This window comes from Vulpes lagopus, chromosome 8, assembly GCF_018345385.1.
Source record: "Vulpes lagopus strain Blue_001 chromosome 8, ASM1834538v1, whole genome shotgun sequence".
Classification (NCBI taxonomy): domain Eukaryota; kingdom Metazoa; phylum Chordata; class Mammalia; order Carnivora; family Canidae; genus Vulpes; species Vulpes lagopus.
The window spans coordinates 48,071,519-48,094,609 of record NC_054831.1 but is presented as its reverse complement, the minus strand read 5'-3'; the positions used below and the strand labels follow the sequence as shown (position 1 = coordinate 48,094,609).

The following is a 23,091-nucleotide window of genomic DNA, read 5'->3' as shown; positions in this document are numbered from 1 at the left end:
TTCTGTTGCTATGCAGCCAATATTTTCAAGAAGTACAAAAGAAGGTAAAGAGCTTTAGTGGTGCAGTTCAAAATCACAGAGTTCTAGATAGAATTCCTCACTTAGTGTGTATATATTTTACTGGAACAAATCCAAGTCACTGGACTTTGGAGTATACCATCTGGACGTGAGAAGATAATAGAAAAATGTAACATGAATATTTCCTGTATCTGACTGCCTGAACATATTACCACAACCTATACCTTAGTACTCAATTAAAAAAAAAAAAGACAGTTTTGTTCAGGTTGTTTTTAATGTAAACATCATTTATGTTCCACTTTCTATACTTTCAGCAACTAAAATTATAACCAAAGTTGTGGAACCAAAAATTAAAGTGATTGAAGGCAGTCTTCAGCCTATTATCAAAACTGAAGGTAAAAATCAATGTTATACATGGTTCCTTTTATTGTGGAAAAAATTCCAAATAATAGACTGATTTCTATGAATGTATCTACATTCTTTTTAAAACTAACATGCTAAATATTTCTATATCAATGGCATGCTCATGTAATTGTAGAATGCGGAATGCAAATTATTTAGTAGAGTAGATGGTGCATTCCTAATACTTTCAGTACATTTGCTTGTACTTGATTTCATTTGAACCTAATTGGCCATTGCATTAACACTAGTACCCAGATGAATCAATAAGTAAATGAACAAACAAATAAATCCTGAGCTTTTTTAAAAATTTGAATTAATTTAGTTTTTTATTTTATTTTATTTTTTTACTGAAGTTAGACTACACCAGAGTATTTTTTTGTAGCTTCATCTCCAATCTCCCCACATGGATGTCTTGTTATAAGAAGCTCTTCAAAAAAATACAGGCTTTTTTCATTCAACAATCTAAGAGAGCGTTGAAGCTATACATTGATGAAGGCTTTAAAAATTACAACCACATATGATATATTTTTAAGTTAGACTACCAGAAACTGAAGAGGGAATAAGTAGCTGGTGCAGTGAGTCAAACCTTAAGATTCTTAATTGCAGTCCTGAACTTCTACCCTTACTGTCTATGTTGGCCAACTCCAACATCTTTGATGCTATCTTCATTTCATGTATTTTAATTATTACCAAGGGTCAGACCTTAAGAATGATTTTTTTTTTATGTCTTAAGTATTTTAATGTGGTGACACACCACAAAGAAAAGACCAAGTTTTCTTCTTTATTTTGTAAGAAGGATAGAAAGAGTCTTCCAAAAAAAAAAAAGGAAAAATTCATGTTTTCAGTTGAATCTCAAAAAATTCTTATATTAATTATCTTTGATTTTGATATTTCTTCTCATTCTATCAACTGAGATGGCAATTTCTTGAATATTTTTGTCTATTCCTTTAAAGGCAAACCTAGATTTACATTTAGATATTGGAAACATGTATGCAATAGTTTATTTCCTAGCTAATTAGTTATCTATATTTTTATTTCTTCTTAAGACCTAAAATTGATGTAGACTTTGAAATTTGTGCTTATCTAAACAAAAAATACTCTGCTTGTGGTCATTTCATTGCTTTTATATTTTGATGAGAACTTGGTGTCTTAAGAAATTAAATCATAGAATTTTCTTGTTAACAAAATGTTTCTTGATCATTTTAATGAAAAATGATCAAATGGTCCTTGGTAATACATTTGTCTTTAACATTCTTGTGCGGTTTTTAAAATTAGCTTCCCTAAAATTTTGTATAATCATAGATAGCTTCTGTAATCAAAATGATTCACATGTGCTGTTCTTATTTTCAAAGATTCCTATCTTTCCTTCCAAGCTTCTTCATTTATCTTCCCAATCTTTGTCAGTGGGAATCTACTATATTAATCTTTCTTCAATTAGGAACACAGTGAAGCATCAACTCTATCTGGGTTCTTCCTATAAAGGAAAAAGGATGAAAAATGGAGTCAGGTCACCTATGCATTAAAAACTCTTCAGTTCAAAAATTCAGAAGTTTTACTTCTGTGTAACATACTGAAGGAAACAAAATGATTGCCTTGGCAGCCATTTACAATTGTCCAGCTCTAAGATTGCTATTTGCATTTCATTCTCATTTAACTTTTGCAGGTTCTTTATTTTTTCTTTTTTTGCAGGTTCTTTAATGTTTCTTGAATTCTTACTAAATATTATAGGCTCCAAAACACAATTTTAAGATGTCTCTTATAGGGGCGCCTGGGTGGCTCAGTGGTTGAGTATCTGTCTTAGGCTCAGGGCGTTAATCCCAGGGTCCCAGGATTGAGTCCCACATCCGGCTCCCTGTAGGAAACCTGCTTCTCCCTCTGCCTATGTCTCTGTGTATCTCACATGAATAAATAGACGTTTTAAAAATTATTTATTTATTTATTTATTTATTTATTTATTTATTTATTTATGAGAGAGAGAGAGAGAGAGAGGCAGAGAGGCAGAGACACAGGAGGAGGGAGAAGCAGGCTCCATGCCGGGAGCTGGACGTGGGACACGATCCCAGGTCTGCAGGATCGGGCCCTGGGCCAAAGGCAGGCCCTAAACCGCTGAGCCACCCAGGGATTCCTCTCATGAATAAATAAATAAAATCTTTAAAAAAAATAAGTTTCTTACCCAATGTACTTAACCAAATTACAGAATTAAGAATAAATCAACTGAAAAAAAAAATAAAAAAAAAAAAAGAATAAATCAACTGAAATTCATTTCAACAAATATTTAATGAGCATCTTATTATTGTGCTGGGCACTCTACTAGGTACTCGTATTTTATCAAATATTAAAAAAAGATTTGATAAAAATCCCTGCCTTCATAGAGTGTAATGTAAGACGGTGTTTCTGAAATTTCAGTTTAAGCTTTCCCAATGAAATGTCGACTTGGATATTTTATTAACTCATTTCCTGTTCTTAAACTCCTTAAGTATATGTTCTTTTGAAATTTCTAAACCTTAAAAACGTGGCCTTAGATTTGATACTCAAGATCCCTTGATACCATAGTATGGTATGAAGTGTTCCTTATTTGAAAGAACAATTGTTTTCATTATTTTAGATTGTTCTAGACTAATTCTGGGTAATGGTGTACCTTGACAATTTCTGGACAAGCAAATAAATCCTCTCAAAGATAAAGCAAATATTGTGATATTCAACTGTTGAAGGGTGTTACAGTATGAGTTAAATGTACTGAACCTTACTCTTCTTCTCTGTGAAATAGTCTCAGTTAACTAATGTAGTAATCAGCTTTCTAACATTCAAAATGATTTTCTCTGGGAGCAAAATCATTTTGGAAGCCAAATGCAACACTGTTTAACTTTTGTATTTGAAGGACCATTTAATTATTAATTAGCAAATTCTTGCATCATTTTCATATATAAGGTAAGTACTTAAATTTATTTTCACATAAAACCTGAAATTCCGTGCCTTAAATATAGGCATAAAGTTGAAAATTTTAAATGTTCAGTCTTACCTCCATTGGATAAAGTGTACAATACTAATTAAAATTTTAATTTAATTTAATAGGGAAAGAGTAATCGATGACCCCACTATAGTAAAGTAAGATCTACACTAGCTATCATTAGAGCAACTCAAATTTGTACATATTGTATGATGCACAAAGTACATAATACCTTGTGTGATCCTACTTTATAACTACAAACAAATGGATGGAAATGCTAACTGCTAAAACAGATGAAGGTAATTTTAACAGCATACCAGTGGATTGAGCCATTTGTTCTCATAAATACTGCCTAATTTGAAGACAATGGGAAATTATTAAAACTGATTTCATAAAGGCTGAGACCACTTGTTTGAATAACATCAAATGTTGAAATAAATTTCCTGTTCTGCTAAAGTTAAAGAACCACTTTTAATATTTGTTAAATAATTTGTTAATAATTTGTTTTCCTAAAACAATGATTCAGGACCCACAATAACAAAGGTCAAAATTGAAGGTGAACCTGAGTTCAGACTGGTTAAAGAAGGTGAAACAGTAACTGAAGTGATCCATGGAGGTACGTTATGTGTATTTCTTAAAGCCTAGTTAGGGCCACTGTGATTATTTTGAAATAGTGTTGGTTAAATATATTGAATATTTGATGTTTTCTCTTGACTTTTGTATAAATTATAGGAATATTCACTTCATTTATAGGTTCTTCCCATTGTTTTTTTTTTAATCTCTTCCAAGCAAATAAAATACACTTTACCTTTAATGAGTTAAAGTAATTTAACTACTTGAAATTAATTTACCCATTAAGTTACCAGGTCCAATAAAATCGTCATTACTGTGTAGATGCCAGTGATGAATATGAAATGTATGATAACAATAATATCAATACAAAGAAATCTATTGGACTTAGTAGAAAAAATGGCCATTATGTTAACATTACTATTAAGTCATTGATGAGATTTATGATAGGGCTCTCACTCTAATTATGTATAATTCCCTGGATTCTCACTAAATACTCATTCCACAGTCAGAAAACAAATATGACGTGGAGAATTAGCTTGCCAGCTGGCTCTCTCCCTCACCCAGGATTCAGGACGTAACACTACCTTTTAGATGTTTGTTGAATCTGCTCGAGATATGTCCTCAAAATGATTATGATTGAATTCTAAATGGTATTGCTTCAAGAAACATATTTAATCATTAAAATGGCAGTTTAGATACCATAAGGGATACATCAGCTTGTTTTTCTTCCCCTACTTTTAGAGCCAATTATTAAAAAATACACTAAAATCATTGATGGAGTGCCTGTGGAAATAACTGAAAAAGAGACAAGGGAAGAACGAATCATTACAGGTAATCTTTGATTCCGAACATGGAACTCTGCCTAAATTATAAAGGTAAAACCATAGTAAATCTTAAAATATCTCTCTCTATAAGAATCATTAGAGAAATGGACTAAGTCATTTTCATGGTGGTTACTGAAGTTATTTCTTTTTGGCAGAAACGTAGATTACATATTATTCTAAATATGTAATCTATGTTTTTCTCTGAATTGAAATTTGTGGATAAATCTATAAGCATGCATTTTCATTATGCAGATTCATACATGATATATAATATTTTAACTTTGCTATTTATTAATGAGTTAATAAATCCTAGAAGAAAAACCATTCCCTCCTTTGATTTTCTATTTTGCTTAAGGCCTACACTACATCTCTACATGCATATATAGGCAACATTGTGTAAGGCAATGGATCCATAATTTTAGTGAATCTCTGTGTGAGTCTCCCACTAATGAATTAGCCTAAAATTCTTAAATCAGCTATTTTGCAAGTCTTTGTTTAAATGAGCAGTCAGCAACTATGGCTTGTGCCACCTACTTATGTAAAGTTCTACTGGAACCCAGTATGACCATCCCTTCATTTAATGTATATAACTATTTTCATCCTGCAGTGACTAGTTGAATAGCTGCAACATGAGTCGTATGGCCTATAAAGTCTAAAAATACTTACTATCTGGCCCTATAGAGAAAAAGTTTGCCTACCGCTCTTTTAGACCTTTTTTTTTAAATTGTCTTTCTTTCAGGTCCTGAAATAAAATATACTAGGATTTCTACTGGTGGTGGAGAAACAGAAGAAACTCTGAAGAAATTGTTGCAAGAAGGTCAGCATGTCTAGAAAAATAAGAATGTAACTATACCTAAGCTATCTGTTTCAAAGTCTAAAATAATTGTTGAGGCCTTTTATATACTTTCTACTTTATGTCATTCCTTTGTTCGAATTCCATGCCAACACATGAAAAACGTCCAAAGATAGAGAATTAAACTCAAATGACAGTCATATTGATTGTTTTGTTATATATTTGTTATATATTGTTCAATAGCTTTATAAAATGTTGGCTTATCAAAAACCGCACTACAACTGGAGAAAGAATCAAGTGTTGGTCTGGAATTCATTGTTAGCCAGATGTCATTATACATCACATCAAGTGCCCTGTGTTTTTATTACATAAACCAATTTCTGCTATAAACATGTATCCTCTCAGAGGTCACGAAGGTCACCAAATTCATTGAAGGTGGTGATGGTCATTTATTTGAAGATGAAGAAATTAAAAGACTTCTTCAGGGAGGTTAGTAAAAGGGAAATAACTAACCCGCTTAACAGGTCCTGGAGACGGAGTTCTTCAACTTTTTAAAGACTAAGCATTCAGGTTTTTCTTTTAATAAGATTGAAAAAGACAACATGATGTGCTGTCTTAAGAGATTGATTGATTTGATAATAGTTTAAGTAATAATAACAAAGAAATGATTACTAGCTTAAAGTCTTTAAAAAGTTCTAAGGTATAAAACTTGGGGAGCAATGAATATTTTTTTTCTTTGATACAGATAATTGTAAGGATATTTTAAGTATCTGGCAAGGGAATACTTTTCAAATTGGTAGTTTTTTAAAGAAGCCCAAATTGACATATATTTTATATTTAAAAAAATGTATTCACTGCCCCCAGAACAATAATAAAAGGCATGTGTATGGATTTTTTTAAATGCATAGATCTAGCAAAAAAAACAGTGCATTTAGTAATTTTCTTTTCCAAACTACATTCGTGAGAATGGGTATCTGTTTCTTCTAACAGTTTGAGTGATAATCTATACCTAGATATGTAAATTATTTTGCATATGAAATTAATCTTTAAAGTATGGAATGTTCTCTGTCTGTGGCATTAAAATGAACTACTTTTAAAAGCAAAAAAGAAAAAAAAAGAATTCAAAATCTTACACAAACTATAAATTATAATTATTCAAATAGTAAATGCTAATAAAACATAATTTGGGTAATTGGCATTTGAAAATTGAACATCTAGTTCATTTTACTACAAAAAAAGTATTTAGATGACAAATTAAAGAAACAAGTTTTAAATTATTCAGAAAAATCAAATATGTTTCCTGAAATATACTATGAATTGAGAAGCACAACTGCATTTCAGTATTTATCCAAAATATCATCCAAGATGGCTTTTCTGCTTAAATTGTATCCCTATGTTCAAGATGATGTAAATTCTCTTGGAACCAGGCATATTATAGGTAATTGTTTCTTTATTCTTTACTTTAACATAGGTAAAAATCTCTTTATATAGTGTTGAGACTGTTTGGTAATAAATAATTTTTATTGAACCGATGATTGAATTTCCCCTCTATAGGAAAATATGTGTCTGAAAAATACAAGATTTCCTTTCAGACTGCAGGGAGTGTGTGACACAGCCAAAGCCATCAAAGATTGGAGGTTTTCTGTATGATCTAATACAGAATTCACTGATCTATTCACAAATGTTTAATTGCTGGTAAAACAAGGATTGGAGGGAAGAGGTGAAGATATTATGAAGATTAAATTGAATTCTTTTTTTTTTTTAAGTTTTTACTATAGTAGGCAGCTTTGTAGAATGGCAGTGCTTTTTAGAGAATGAATCAATTAGTAGCTGCACCAATATATACATCATTTTACTTTATTTAGGCTTAAACTTCAGGTAAGTATGTTTTCCTCTCCTTTAATAAGTGCCACTTTACAAATTGACTACAAACAATGAATTAAGTACATAACAATAACTTTAGGCAAAAGAAAACATATCTGCTAAAGAATATGATATTCAAATTTTAGCTAATGAAATCTTTCTTTAACTCCTGTTTCTTTTATCCCAGAGGGTTGATTCTTTTAGTTCCCAACATTTGGTTTCTTTACACATCTATAAAGCATTAATTTCCACAATGCCACATCATAAGTTCTTTATCAAAACATTTCTAAGGTTTCTGCACATAATAAAGACAATATAAGAAGTATAGTTACTTGTATCTGGACACTAATTGGGCATGGTAGGTTTTTTTTTTTTTTTCTAGCCCTTAAAATCAATGGGTCATCACTGAGTTACAAGTGTCTAGATCCTGAGACTCCTATTTACAAAGAAGCTGCTATGAATAAAGATTATATCCTTGCAAGACTGGCCTTTGTTCTTTCAGAATACAGATTATTGATCTCTATCTAAACTATAGTCTTTTTTTTTTTTAAATGATGGATCTACTAGACAAGGACTTTATTTATTTTTTTGTTTCTGTTTTTGCTTTTTATTTTTATTTTTCTTTTTTAAAATAAATTTATGTTTTATTGGTGTTCAATTTACCAACATACAGAATAACACCCAGTGCTCATCCTGTTGAGTGCCCCCCTCAGTGAAAACTATAGTCTTTATCTCAAAGCTTGGAGTTTTCAATCTACACTGCTCATAGTGGTACATATAGTACATTTTGATGAGTTGAGTGTATTCCTCAATTATTTTAGTCATGACTGGTAGCATGGCTAAGGGTCCTTTTGGTACCAATATTGTGATTTATTGCTGAAGTACTTCAGAGCCCTTAACTCAAAAATATTCTCATGAAATGTACAGAATTTCACATTTATCTTAGGTAAAGCTGTATTTACTGAACCTACTAAAGTATTAAGGGAGAATATCAACCTATAGAGAAAGGAACAAAAAAGAAGTCATTTTAGATGGTTTTGACAAATCTGCCAATATAACATGTAAAGCCTGTGTAGGGAATAGGGTCTGGCTTGTAGGTCTGGCTTTTGATTTGGGCTCTAATTCAAACTATTTAAGTAAGTTAATTCTTCTACTTGGTTTCCTCATCTGAAAATGAGGATAGTAATGTTACCTACATCTTAATGATGTATGAAAAGTACTTGGAATAATGCTCTGCAAATACAAGCTCCCAGTAAGTATCACGACCAATTATATTTACATAATAAACATATAATATAAACTTACGATAGTAATATTTTACACCTAACTTAAATTTCTGAGAGCCATAGCCATATAAACATGCAAATCTTATAAATAATTGGGCTGAAGCATTTTGCATGTTTCACGAAATGTGGTAGGGAGGGACATTCATATGATTGGTTTATCTTCCAATCATTTGTTTCTCTCAACATGATATGACTCTCATTCATTTTGAGATAGCAGAGAGCGATTCGAGACAAATCTGATTTTCTGCACTTTATTCATGCTTTCTTCTAAAGATGTTTTTTGCCATAATTAATACTTCTTATTTTAGTATTATCATAGCAAAATAGTAATAAATTAACAAATTACTTAATTGGATGTTGCCAAGTGTATGAAAGAAAATCTGAGTGTAAGTGCTTCTTTTGAAATGTAATGTCTCAAATACTTCTATGACCTTGTTTTAAATTATACAATAACTGCCATTTGGAGTTTAATAAGGCTATTATAAACAATAGTCTGGGATGCCTGGGTGGCTCAGTGGTTGAGCACCTGCCTTTGGCTCAGGTGGTTATTCTAGGGTCCAGGTATCGAGTCCCACATCAGGCTCCCTGCAGGGAGCCTGCTTCTCCCTCTGCCTGTGTCTCTGCCTCTCTTTCTGTGTCTCTCAATGAAATCTTAAAAAAAAAAATCTTAGTCACTGACTAAAATTTAGACCCAGTCACTGATTAAAATTTAGACCCATCTTTTCTTTACTATATTTTATAAGCCATTATTTTGTTACCAAATAAACCTGAAAGTAATAAAAATATATCAATTGGAGCATATTCCATAATTTAGGCTTTCCTATCTCAAGTAAACTTTCCCCTACTATCCAATCTAATGAGGTTTTCTATGGTTCTGTATTCTACTATTAATATGATATTATAAATGGTTATAAATCATATATTTTGTGGAGAAAAAGAGCATGTTGGAATGTGCCACATAGAAACAAACTTATTCAAACATTTTAAAAATGTTTCTTGGTGACATACAGCCAACATTACTGTTGGTGGGAGTTTCTTGCTTTACTTTTTAATGGAATTTCAGAGAATTGAAAAAATATATATAATAGAAACATCTTTACCTGATTGACTTAGATAATATATAAATGCAAAAAGTCAAAATTTGGAGAAAAATATTTTTTAAAGGTAAGCAGAAAAATGAAGTCACTGTAGGAACCACATTTATTCTTTGATCTTAAGCATCCATTAGCAGAGTGAAAATGTGAATTAGGTTAACTGATGAGTTAAAGAAAAACAAAAAAAATTGGAAATATTTTGCAACTATAACAACAAAAAACTGCACAGCTCTGAAACACCTGAAATTCTTAAATAAGAAAACTTTTATTATTTTTATTTTATTATTTTTAACTAATTTTATAAATGGTCTTGTAGGATTAAAGTCAAATTTGGCAGTATGTTGGCACACATTTCCTGAATCGTTTAATATTATATTTCTAGAATTATTAGGCCAATGCTATTGTCCTCATGTTCTAATTTAATCATGAATTAATTTACAAGGAGAATTTTACAGAGGCAGAAGTCTGATACATCACAAATAGGAGTGACTGGAGAAATGACTGGATATCTCTGAGAAGATACTTCTGCTAAGCTTTATATAATGTTAAATATCCCTTCATCATAAAGCAATGCTTTTTACTAAAAATTGAAAAAGTCATGTAAGTCACTTACTCTGTGGGGCCCCAAATACAATAATGAAACAATGTTTTGCAAATAGTGAGCATTCATTTTGATATGTAGAAAACAAACGTCTGTGTGTGGCCAATGAAAAAGTTCCACTATTCCAAAAGAAAATCTACATGTTTAAGCAATGCATATTTTAAGACTTCATACTTTTCTTTACTTACGGTCTCTTTTCTGATGTTAGAAATAATTTCAAAGTATTTCTCACTACAACCCTTTAATTTTAGACACACCTGTGAAGAAGATACAAGCAAACAAAAGAGTTCAAGGTAAATATATTGATAGTAATGTGCATATGGCACACATGTTTTGTTATGTTAAGAAAAGTCAAAGGATAGAGTTTTAATATATTTTATTGGACTTTATTATCTTTTAGGGAGAAAAGTTAGCAAATTTGAGGCAAAGTATTTTGATGACAAAAATCAGAAAATAAATTATTCATGCTCTGCACTATTAGTAAAATCTAAGGATAGTGAATGTTAAAGGAAAGGCAATTATACTCATGTAAACTGCTAGATTTTTGGAATCACCGAGGTAGACTCAAGTAGAGTTAAGTTAAAAAGAAATCCTTGAATAAGAGCCAAGCAACAGTCGGTTGCTAGTGAACCTGAACTCTCTAAAAATGTTATTATTTGAGATCAGGCTATAGTTTACTTGAAACAAAAGTAAATTTACTTGAAACACAAGTAAATTAAAATTTTTACACATATAGAAAGTTATTAATATAACTTTGTACAAAATTTTGATATAATGTGTAGATTATACACATGTATATATCACCCATGCACTATAATTTTTTTCATAATTATATTTATGTGCATTTTCTAATCTTTCACTTAAGTTACCTTGCATTTTGATACATTAAATAATCAAAGATTTTCCATGTGGAACTTAGAGTAAGTTACAAGTTTGGAACTTCTAAAATAATTACATATTAATGGTCAAAAGAAATTGCAAGGCTTATAAATGCACTACAGGTACATCTGATTTTAAGCCAATCCAATGTAGACATTTGAAATAAAAATCAATTGCACAAATGATTTCTAACTGAAGGTTCTGTCAGGGATTTCTTCTACACATCCTAATCCATCCAAATTTCCAAAAGAACTAAAATTCTCAAACTTTATTATTTTCATATACTTTTGATCAAAAGATAACCTTGAATTTATCCTCATAAACAGAGGATATAACTAAGAAAACATAATGTGTATTACAATAAGAAATGATGGTCTTTATGGATATAGTCATACACAAAATACCACATTATTAAATTCTAAAGTTCCATCACATTTACAATCTATGCATTCTCCCTTCTTCCTAACAGGATCTAGAAGAAGATCAAGAGAAGGTCGTTCTCAGTGAAAATCCAGCAACCAGACAACAAAGTTTATACAACTCTAATCAATAACCTGATCTTAAAGGATAATTATGAGAGCCACATTGACTTCAGGAAATGAACCACCAGCACAAAAAAGCAATCATTGAACACTTCTGAATACAAATTTCATCTTTTTTTTCCCTCTGAATGAAATTATAGGGTTAGTCTCCTGTGGGATAGGAACTGAAGGAAATAGAACACCATATATACAGGTTTTTACATCCTGACATTAAAAATTCTAGCTAACTTTGAAATCCATCAAAGAAAATTCTTGTCAAAGGATTTCTTATAACTTAAACCTCACATTCAATTAAGAAGATTGAATCTTGAATCTAAGAAATAGATAAAATGTATGCAAGCAGTTACTTCTCCTTGGGAAGCTAATTTATAAAAATGGGTGCTCAGTATTAAAAAAAAACAAAACTTTTACAATAAAAGGCTTTGCACATTTCTAATACAATGTGGGTTTACCAGTAAATTATATTACTTGTACAACTAATTTTATACTCTTGAATTCTTTGTCATATGCTTTTTGGAATACATATTTTTTTCTCAAACATTTCAATAAAACTTTTTTTTTTCAGTTATAAACAGATTACTTCAAATTGGGTAGTTCAGAAAACTCAAGGTTTAAATTAATAAGTGATTTGGACTTGGGAACAGGACTTTATACCTCTTTCTTTTTATAACAAATATTCATTAAAGGAAATTGAATGAATTTATTGTTTCTTGAATTTTTAAAACTATTATGTTATATAAAGAATCATTACACAATAAAGCAATCATTTAAGCATCAACTGAGTAGTTAACATAACCCTAGAACCATGGTAGGTTGTGAAGAACCAAAACATGAATCAGACAGGTACTGTTCTCAAAGGGTAAAGAGACAAATCACCAATAATTCACAATGCACCATAAGCTGTAGTAGAAAATAAACAGTACCACACAAACACAAGTATCAATCAATTTTTCCTAGATTTTTGTTAGATATAGGGAAAAGCACAGAGATGCTCCTAAGTTAACTAAAACTGAAGTAATTTAAGAGTCCACTGCATGTCAAAAGAGAGGAAGAAAAATATTTGCAGAAAACAATAAAGAGATCAGTTGATCTACTCAGATCTCAACAAGTACTATCTTCACTTGGTCTAATTGAAATAAAAGCAACTGGGGAACAGAATCCATACTGATGAGAAACTGAGTAGTGACGTGTAATAATATACCAAGCTTGTAAAACTGAGGAAAGACAGACTAGAGATACCAGTCTTGATCACAGATTTCCAGCTTGGATCAGAGGTCCAGTACTAAAGTACCACTAAGGAATCTGGAAAATTTTTGAGTAGGTGAAAGCATTGGTTCTTGGAGATGCAATTGGGATGAGGAAGTAAAATATAAAATTCTGGCAGTGACTCTTACTGCAGAAGTGCTCAGTAGCCTTGGTTTTCCAGAATGCTTTCTAGTCTGGGATAGTGGTGAGATTTAGGTATAGCATTTAAAACCCCTACCAGGGGCAGCCCGGGTGGCTTAGCGGTTTAGTGCCACCTTCAGCCCGGGGCAGGATCCCGGAGACCCGGGATCGAGTTCAGCGTGGGGCTGCCTGCCTGGAGCCTGCTTCTCCCTCTGCCTTTCTCTCTCTCTCTCTCTCTCTCTCTCTCTGCCTGGGTCTCTGCCTCTCTCTGTGTCTCTCATGAATAAATAGGTAAAATCTTTAAAAATAAAAAATAAAACCCCTACCAGGAAGCAAAATGGCCCAGCAGATCAGTACTTATATAGAGAATGTTGGGACTTTTATCTCAACTGAACAGTGTGGCTATGATCATCCCAAGGTGGTTCAGAGGACGTGGTCATAAAAGGTGGTACTGATAGAATATACTAAGCATTCATCAACAAAGATGAATGTTTCACACACATCATGTTGTTCATGAGCCTCTTGAAATCCCAAGATAATTGCATTGAACAAATAGTAGGTCAGCTTATCCATTTTGCCCCCTTCAGGGTTTTCATTTGATGATGAGCCAGGTGTTCCAGAGTTGGACTTTAAATATGCTAGTCTGGGACAATAGGAATGAGGTTAAAGTCTTTTTAAAGACTGATAATTTTAGAGCCCTGCCTTTTTTTTTTTTTAATTCCACCAAAAGAGAAAAAAGAAATCAGTTTTGGTTAGTACACATACAAAAATCTAGCATAACTCTCTGGTGAAGGACAGTCTTTCAAATGACACATGTAAATATATTTAAAGGTAAATTTTATAGAATCATTAATAAAATTTAAATAAAGAAAATAATACAAATAAAAAACAAAACAAAATTTAAATATATGAAGATGGGGCACCTGGGTGGTTCAGTGGGTTAAGTGTCTGCCTTTGGCTCTCAGGTCATGATCCCAGGGTCCAGAGAGCCTGCTTCTTCCTCTCCTTCTGCAACTCCCTCTGCTTGAGCTGTCTCTCTGTCAAATAAATAAATAAAATCTTTTAAAAGTAAAAAATAAAAAATATGAAATAAAAAAATAAATTTAAACCCCAATAATAATTTTAAAATAGATAAATAAATAAATAAATAAATACCCTACTCAAATACCTTCTATAAATTGAAGAGCAGAGTAGTATGTGGTTTTACATGCAATATTTAATCCTTCAAAAATTTTGAAGTTTTATTATCTCTAGTTTTATATGAAAAAATGAGGCTCAATTAGTTAATGTAACTTTTTTTGCCTTATACTCTTCAATCATGCCATCAATCAAATTACCACATGTCTATCACACAAGTACAAACTTGAGTATAGCAAACACATCTGTTTTTGCAATTGTGCCGACTCTGTACTGATTTCAGCTTTTTTTCAAACTATGCTCCTCACAAGTGCCATACAGGTTTGAGCACACTGATGTTAGGACTGCAGTTTCAAATAAGACTTCCTGTCTCCAAGCAACCACTGATCTACTTTCTGTCACTCTAGATAATGGCATTTTCTAGACTTTATATAAATTGAATTACACAATGTGCATGGCTTTTTTTTTGTCTGTCTTTCCAATCCTTGGGATTCTATGTAGGAGTGGAATGACAGGACCACATAGAAGGTAAATAATTAAAACTGCAATACTTCTTCTTTAAAAAAAAGATTTCATTTTATTTATTCATGAGAGGCACAGAGAGAGAGATGCAAAGTTACAGGCGGAGGGAGAAGCAGGCTTCTTGCAGGGAGCCCAACGCAGGACTCGATCCCGGGTCTCCAGGATCATGCCCCGGGCTGAAGGCAACACTAAATTGCTGGGCTACCGGGGCTGCCCAAAACAAAACTGCAATACTTCAAAGGAGTTCTACTATTTTAAATTCCCCCGGAAGTATACGGGAGCTCCAGTTTCTCTTGCCAAGACTTGATATGGACAATCTTTTAATTTTAGATATCCTAATAGGTGTGTACTGGTTTAATTTGCATCTCCCTGATGTATGCATTTCATGTGCTTATTGAACATTTGTATACATTCTGTGAAGTGTTTGTTCAAATCTTTCACAAATTTTTAATTGGGTTGGTTTTTTAAAATTGAGTTTTGAGGATTCCTTATATATTGTGGCAATATATATGTACACATATACATATGTGGCTTATATAGTTCTATTACCTATATAAGGTGCACATATTTTCTTCCAGTATGTGGCTTATCTTTTCAGTCTCTTAGCAGACTTTATGAAGATAACAAAGTTGAATTTATCTTATTTTTTCTTTTATGGGTGTCATATTGAAGAAATCTTTTATTAATCAAAGTTCACAAAAAATTCTTATCTGTTTTCTTTTAGAAGCTTTACTAGATTTAGGTTTTACACTGAGGTATATAATTCATTTTGGTTTTTTTTTTAAGATTTTATTTTTTATTTATTCATGATAGACACAGAGAGAGAGAGAGAGGCAGAGACACAGGCAGAGGGAGAAGCAAGCTCCATGCTGGGAGCCCAACACGGGACTCGATCCTGGGACTCCAGGATTGTGCCCTGGGCTAAAGGCAGGTGCTAAACCGCTGAGCCACCAGGGATTCTTCATTTTAAATTAATTTTTGTTTATGGTATAAGGTATGAATCAAAGTTGGTTTTTTTTCTCCTATAGATGGCCAATTATGCTAGCACCTTTCTCTGAAAAGATTATTCTTTGTCTATTAATATACCTTTACATCTTTGTCAAAATTACATCTATTATGAATCTATTTCTTTTTTCCTTCTTTCCACTCTGTTATATTAGTCTATTTCTCTATCTTAATTGAAACACCATATGACTAGATTAGTGTAATTTTAAATAAGTCACTAAATCAGGTAGGGTTAGTCCTCAAATTTTGCTCATCTTTTTCAAAGTTGATTTGGGTATTTTAAGTTATTTGCCTTTTCACATGGATTTTTAAATAAGCTTGGCAATTCCTACAAAAAAAAATAAGGTATCTGCTGAACTTTGAATTGAGATTATATTGGATATTTGGGTCAATTTGAGAATAATTGAAATCTTTATAATACTGTCTTCAAACCATTAATGAAATATATCTCTCAGTTTATATATAGCTCTTCCTTAATTACCTTAACAATGTTTTATTTGAGTATTTAGGTCTTACCAATGTTTATTTGAGTATTTAGGTCTTCTATTTCTTCTGTACTTTCCTCAAGTACTTAATATTTACTTTTATGGTTTTACCAATGGCATTGATTTTATGTCAATTGATTATTATTTTCTGTTATTGATCTTATATTTAACAACTTTATTAAGCTCATCAGTTCTAGTAACTTTTTATAGACTACATCATATTTTCTACATTGACAATCATATTGTGTGCAAATGAAGACAATTTTACTTTTTTTGCAATCTGGATGCTTTTGACTAATTTCACTGATTGATGTTGAATATGAATAGTAGTTTAATGCTGAATAGAAGTAGCAAGAGTGACCATTATTTTTCTTCATGATCTTGAGGGAAAACATTCATTCAGTCTTTTAATCTTAAGTATGATGTTTAATTTGATGTTAGCAACACCGTTTTCTGTTCTTTCATAGATATCTATTACCAGGTTGATGAAAGCACTTTCTTTTTTTTAAGATTTTATTTATTTACCCATGATATAGATCTTTTGATATGATCATGTGGGTTTTCTTTTTTAGTTTGTTAATATGGTGAATTACGTGGATTTAATTTTGAATATTAAAACCTCATCCCATTTAAGTTATTCATTCTGGGATGAATTCCACTTAGTCATGACATATTCAGTTTGCGAAAGTTTTATTAAGCATTTTGACATGTATGTTCATAAGAGACTTGTCTATCATTTTCTTTTACTGCAATCTCTTTGAGTTTGTTATCATGGCAATGCAGGCCTCACAAAATGAGTTAGAAAGAATATTCTTCCTCCAGTTTTTAGAAAGTGTCTATGTAGAACTGATAAATTTTTCCTCCTTAAATGTTTGGTAGAATTCACCAGCAAAGACATCTACTCTTACCATTTTCTTCGAAGAATGATTTTTAGACACAAATTGAATTTTTAAAAATACCTATAGGTTGGGATCCCTGGGTGGCTCAGTGGTTTAGCGCCTGCCTTCAACCCAGGGAGTGATCCTGAAGACCCGGGATCAAGTCCCACATCAGGCTCCCTGCATGGCGCCTGCTTCTCCCTCTGCCTGTGTCTCTGCCCCTCTCTCTCTCTCCCTCTCTCTCTCTCTCTCTGTCTCTCATGAATAAATAAATAAAAATAAAAAAAATACCTATAGGGCTATTTGGATTATCTATTTCCTTTTGAATAGGATCTGGCACTTTGTATCTTTCAGGAAATTTGTTCATTTCAAAAAATTTAAAAATTTATTGGCATAATGTTCAAAATATTCCATTATTATCTTTTGAATAGTGATGTCACCTCTCAAGACTCATTTTGGTAATTTTTTTTCTTCTCTTTTTCCTAACCAATAAAGCTAGACATCAATCAATTTTATTGGTTTTCTCTAAGGATACACTTTTAGTTTCATTTCTGTACTCTTCTGTACTCTTTCTGTTTTCTATTTCATTGATTTTCACCATCTATTATTGTCCTCTGCTTTATTTAATTTTAATTGGATCTTGATTTTCTAGTTTCTTAAGGTGAAAGCTGAAGTCATTGATTTAAGAACTTTCTTCTTTCTAGTACGAGAGTTTAGTGGCATAAATTCCTCTACTAGGTATTGCTTACTGGTATCTCACAGATTTTTTAATATATTTTAATTTTCATTCACTTCAACGAACTTTCTAATTTTCTTTCTAAATATGGTTAAAAATCAGTTATCTTTTTAAGAATTGAAATAATAAAATATCTATTTATACATGTAGTAACTATTTCTTGGGCTCTTTTGTCCTTTGGTATATCCATATTTCCATCTAGTATCATTTTTTTTTTCTAACATTTCCTTTAGTGCAAATCTGCTGGCAATAAATTTTTTCTGTCTGAAAAAGATCAATATTTTGCCTTTGTTTTTGAAAAATATCTTTGCTGAATATGCAATTCTAGATTGACAATTTTTATTTATGCTATTTTTATTTTTATTTATTTATTTATTTTTTAATTTTATTTATTTATGATAGTCACACAGAGAGAGAGATAGACAGATAGAGGCAGAGACATAGGCAGAGGGAGAAGCAGGCTCCATGCACCGGGAGCCCGACATGGGATTCGATCCCGGGTCTCCAGGATTGCGCCCTGGGCCAAAGGCAGGCGCCAAACCACTGCGCCACCCAGGGATCCCTTATGCTATTTTTAGAGATGTTATCTCACTGATATTTTTGCTTGTCTGGTTTCTTATTTCCTTTCTATATGTCGTTTTCCCCCTTTACACAACTGCCTCAAGATTTTGTTTCTATCATTGGTCTTGAAAAATTTGATTATGATGTGCCCTGGGGTGGTTTTCCTCATGTTTCTTATTCCTAGGATGTGTTAAGTTTCTTGGACCTGTAGGTTTAGAATTTTTATCAAATTTGAATTCTTTTCAGTTATCAACCATTTGTTCTTTCCCCTTCTTTACATATATATTTGGCTGCTCTTAAATTGTAATACAGTTCACTGTTGCTCTTTCATTTTTTTTTAATTCCTATTTTTATCTATGTGCCTTTCATTTTAGAAAGTTTCTATTTTTGTGTCTTCATATTCACTAACCCTTTCTTCTGTAACATAATTTGACCCTTAGGTCATACCACATTTTTCTTCTTTTTTGTTTTTAATATTTTATTTACTTATTCATGAGAGACACAGAGAAAGAGAGAGACAGAGACACAGGCAGAGGGAGAAGCAGGCTTCATGCTTCCATCGACGTGGGACTTGATCCCAGGTTGCCAGAGATTGTAAACTTTGCCTTGTTGGTTGCTAGATATTTGGTATTCCTATGCTATTCTTGAACTTTTCTCTAGGATGTAGTTAGGTTAATTGGAAACAGTTTGATCCATTGGGTTCTTGCAGTTAAGATTTGTTAGACAGGGCCAAATCTATGTATTATCTGGGACTAATTACTCCCTGCTATTTAGGCATGGCTTCCTGAATATTATTCCCAGTTTCCAGTGAATTATGATATTTGCCCATCTGGCTGGTGGGAACAGGTGTTACTACAGGCCCTGTGTGAATGTGAGGTTCTATTCCCTCTAATCCTTTCAGGTGGCTCTTTTCTCGCTGGTATTAGTTTCCATAAATGCATGTGTTCATCAGCAACCTGCAGAATACTCAAGGGGCCTTCTGAAGATCTCTGGAATTCTCTCTCTGTGCAGCTGCCTCCTCTCTAGGCCTCTGTCCTGTGAATTCTAGCCTTCTTGGTCTCCCTTCACTACTAGCTCCATCTCACCACCTCTGTGAGCATGCAGGAAGGACTCCATTTGGATTCCTACTGCCTGCAGTATAGACTGGAAAATCTCTCCAAAATGCTAAGACAATCATAGAGCTTGCCTCATTTGTATCCTGCCTCTCAGGAATCACTGTCATTTGTTGCCTGATGCTCAGTGTATTGAAAATCATTCCTTGATAATTTTTTAAATTGTTTTAGTCAGGAGTAAATCTAGTTTCTACTGTTCCATTTTTCCCAGGAGTGAAAGATCCTCTCTCATTTTATTTAGTTCTATTAACTCCATTTCATAATAATGAATTATAACTTTGTGTTTTTACTTATGTATTCCTTTATTTTTTAAAATTTCAATTCCAGTACAATTAACATACAGTGTTATATTAGTTTCAGATGTATAACATAGTGATTCAACAATTCCATGCATCATCCAGTGCTCATCACAACAAATGCACTTCTTAATCCCCAAACCCTATTTAACCGATCCCTTTAACCCCTTCTCCCCTGGTAACCATCAGTTTGTTCCCTGTATTTAAGAATCTGTTTCTTAGTTTCAATCTCTCTCTCTTTTTCCCACTTGCTTGTTTTGCATCTTAAATTCCACATATGAGTCAAATCATATTGTTTCTGTCATTCTCTGACTAGCTTATTTCACTTAGCATTGAACTCTAGCTCCATTTATGTTGTTGCAAATTGCAAGATTTCATTCTTTTCTGTGGCTAATACTCCATTGAATATATATACTACTTCTTGTTTATCCATTCATCTGTTGATGACACTTGGGCTGCTTCCATAGTTTGGCTATTGTTCATAACACTGCTATAAACATAGGGAAAAATGTATCCCTTTGAATTAGTGTTTTTGTATTCTTTTTTTTTTTTTTTGTAAATATCTAGTAGTACAATTACTAGATAGTAGGAAGTTCTACCTTTAACTTTTCCAGGAATCTTCATATTGTTTTCCACAGTGGCTGCACCAATTTGAATTCCCACCAATAGTGCAAGAGTTCCTCTTTCTCCACATCCTTACTAACACTTGCTGTTTCTTAATTTTACCCATACAGTCAGGTGTAAGGTGATATATCCTTGTAGTTTTTTCCGCATTTCCCTGATGATGAGAGATGCTGAGCATCTTTTCATGTGTCTGTAGGTCATGTGATGTCTTCTTTGGAGGAATGTCTGTTCATGACTTCTGAGCATTTTTAATTGGACTATTTGGGGGTTTTGTGTGTTGAGTAAGTTCTTTATATATTTTGGATACATACTCTTTATCAGATATGTCATTTGCAAACATCTTCTCCCATTCTGTAGGTTGCCTTTTAGTTTTGTTGATTGTTTCTTTCACTGTGCAAAGCTTTTTATTTCGATGTAGTCCCAATAGTTCATTTTTAAAATTTTCCTTGCCTCAGGAGACATATCTAGAAAAATGCTGCTATGGCCAATATCAGAGACATTGCTACTTCTTCTCTCTTCTAGGATTTTTCATAAGAAAAGCTCTCAACAACATAGGTTTAGAAGGAACTTACTTCAAAATAATAAAGGCCATGCATGAAAAATGCACAGCCAGCACCATCAATTTCCCCTAAGGTCAGGTATAAGACAAGGATGTCCACTCTCACAACTTTATTCAATACAATCCTAGAAGCCTAGCCACAGTAATCAGAAAACAAAAATAAATAAAAGGCATCTCAACTGGTAAGGAAGTAGTAAAACTTTTACTATTTGCAGATGAAATGATACTATATGTAGAAAACCTGAAAGATACCACCAAAGGAAAAAAAAACTGCTTGAACTGATAAATAAATTCAATAAAGCCACAAGATAGAAAACCAATGTACAGAAATCTGTTGCATTTCTATACACTAATAAAAGAGTAGCAGGAAGAGAAATTAAGAAAATAATTTCATTTTCAAATTGCACCAAAAATAATAAGATACCTAAGAATAAGCCTAATCAAAGAGGCTTACTTTCAGTTACTCTGAAAACTATAAAACACTGATGAAAGAAATTGAAGATGACACAAAGAAACAGACAGACATTTCATGTTAATGGATTGCAAGAACAAACATTGTTAAAATGTCCATGCTACCCAAAGTGATCTATAGATTTAATGTGATCTCTACCAAAATACAAACTCCAACTTTAGATAGGAGCAACCAACTGGAAAACACTCATCCTAACAGCTAGATGGGAAAATGTTGAAGGGATACCCACAGATGTCTCATAAGTAACAGAAAAGGATTTTTTTTTTTAACAGAAAAGGAATTTAAGATAAAATATATTAGAGGTAGTATCATTGCTATACAACATGCAAATGTACTTATACATAGACTTATAAGAAATGATCAAAGGGAAATAGTATTAAATTTTATTTACTGAGATTTCTTTTGTATTTATCTGAATAGATATTTCTTTTCATCTATAAACACTGAAAATAATAGTTCTCAAAGTTTTAAGCATATCCATTTTTTTTTTTGAAAATGGGCTCTTTGTCTTCACTTCTGTGGGGTCTTTGGAAGGTTTTATGTAACATTTAATAAATATTCATTGATTTCCACAGTCTGATGAGAAAAGACTGGTAATTTTCTAACCAACCTAAGTTCCAAAAACAACAATTGGAAAATTAGTCCATATGTGAATAAGCCTGTTAGAGGACCTTCACTTTCAGCACTAATGCAATTAACTATTGCATTTCCTGAATTTTTATGAAGTATCACAAAAAGTTACGGTAATAAAGAAAAATACGAAAAATAAAGAGTAATTATGGAACCCCATGAAAGATAAATCAAACAATTTCATAATTATAAGCTTCAAGTGACTGACAACACTTAATGTGAAAATATAAGAAATATCCCATGTAAATTAAAAATAAAACTGAACAAAAAGAGGACCAATAAACAATGTATAAATTAAGTATCCAACTCAGTTAAAGGAATTTTAACAAGTGCTTCCTGAATGAATTATTTCTGAAGAGTAATCCCAACTTAATTTGGTGAAACGTCAGATATTATTTATTTGGCTAAAGTTTTAACATAAAAATCAATCTATATATTTTACTCAATACAGATAACCACCATTTGGTTTTATTTTATTTTTTAGATTTTATTTATTTATTCATGAGGGACACATAAAGAGGCAGAGACATAGGCAAAGGGAGAAAGAGGCTCCCTGCAGGGAGCCTGATCTGGACTCCATCCCAGGCAGGACCCCAGGATTGCGCCCTGAGCCAAAGATAGATGCTCAACAGCTGAGCCACCCAGGCAATTACATTTTTCCTAAAGTTCATTAAATGTCATCATTACTTGAATTTCAAGCACTTGAATGGCAATTTCTGTTTGCTTCTTTTACTACAATAAAATAATAATCTCTTACACCCTTAAGATTTATGATGTGCATGCAAACAACCATCAGAGACATCAAATGACCTGCTGAAACATAACTACATTATTATCACTGTGAACCCAAAGCTGCCCTCCCATAT

General features: G+C 32.3%; 1 protein-coding gene across 4 annotated transcripts in view; it reads left to right on the top strand.

Annotated features, from left to right (window-relative positions):
* Nucleotides 1-12,521, top strand: part of POSTN (periostin) — a 42,188-nt gene extending 29,667 nt beyond the window's left edge. Inside the window, exons 17-23 of one of the 4 annotated variants that reach the window (XM_041766350.1) lie at nt 333-413; nt 3,894-3,983; nt 4,682-4,771; nt 5,504-5,581; nt 5,963-6,046; nt 10,653-10,694; nt 11,750-12,521. In XM_041766350.1, coding sequence (XP_041622284.1) covers nt 333-413; nt 3,894-3,983; nt 4,682-4,771; nt 5,504-5,581; nt 5,963-6,046; nt 10,653-10,694; nt 11,750-11,787 — 503 coding nt within the window. In that variant the 3' untranslated portion in view covers nt 11,788-12,521. The remainder of the gene's footprint in view (nt 1-332; nt 414-3,893; nt 3,984-4,681; nt 4,772-5,503; nt 5,582-5,962; nt 6,047-10,652; nt 10,695-11,749) is intronic. The other 3 variants (XM_041766348.1, XM_041766351.1, XM_041766349.1) reach the window with 3 other exon arrangements.
* Nucleotides 12,522-23,091: the final 10,570 nt, after the last annotated feature.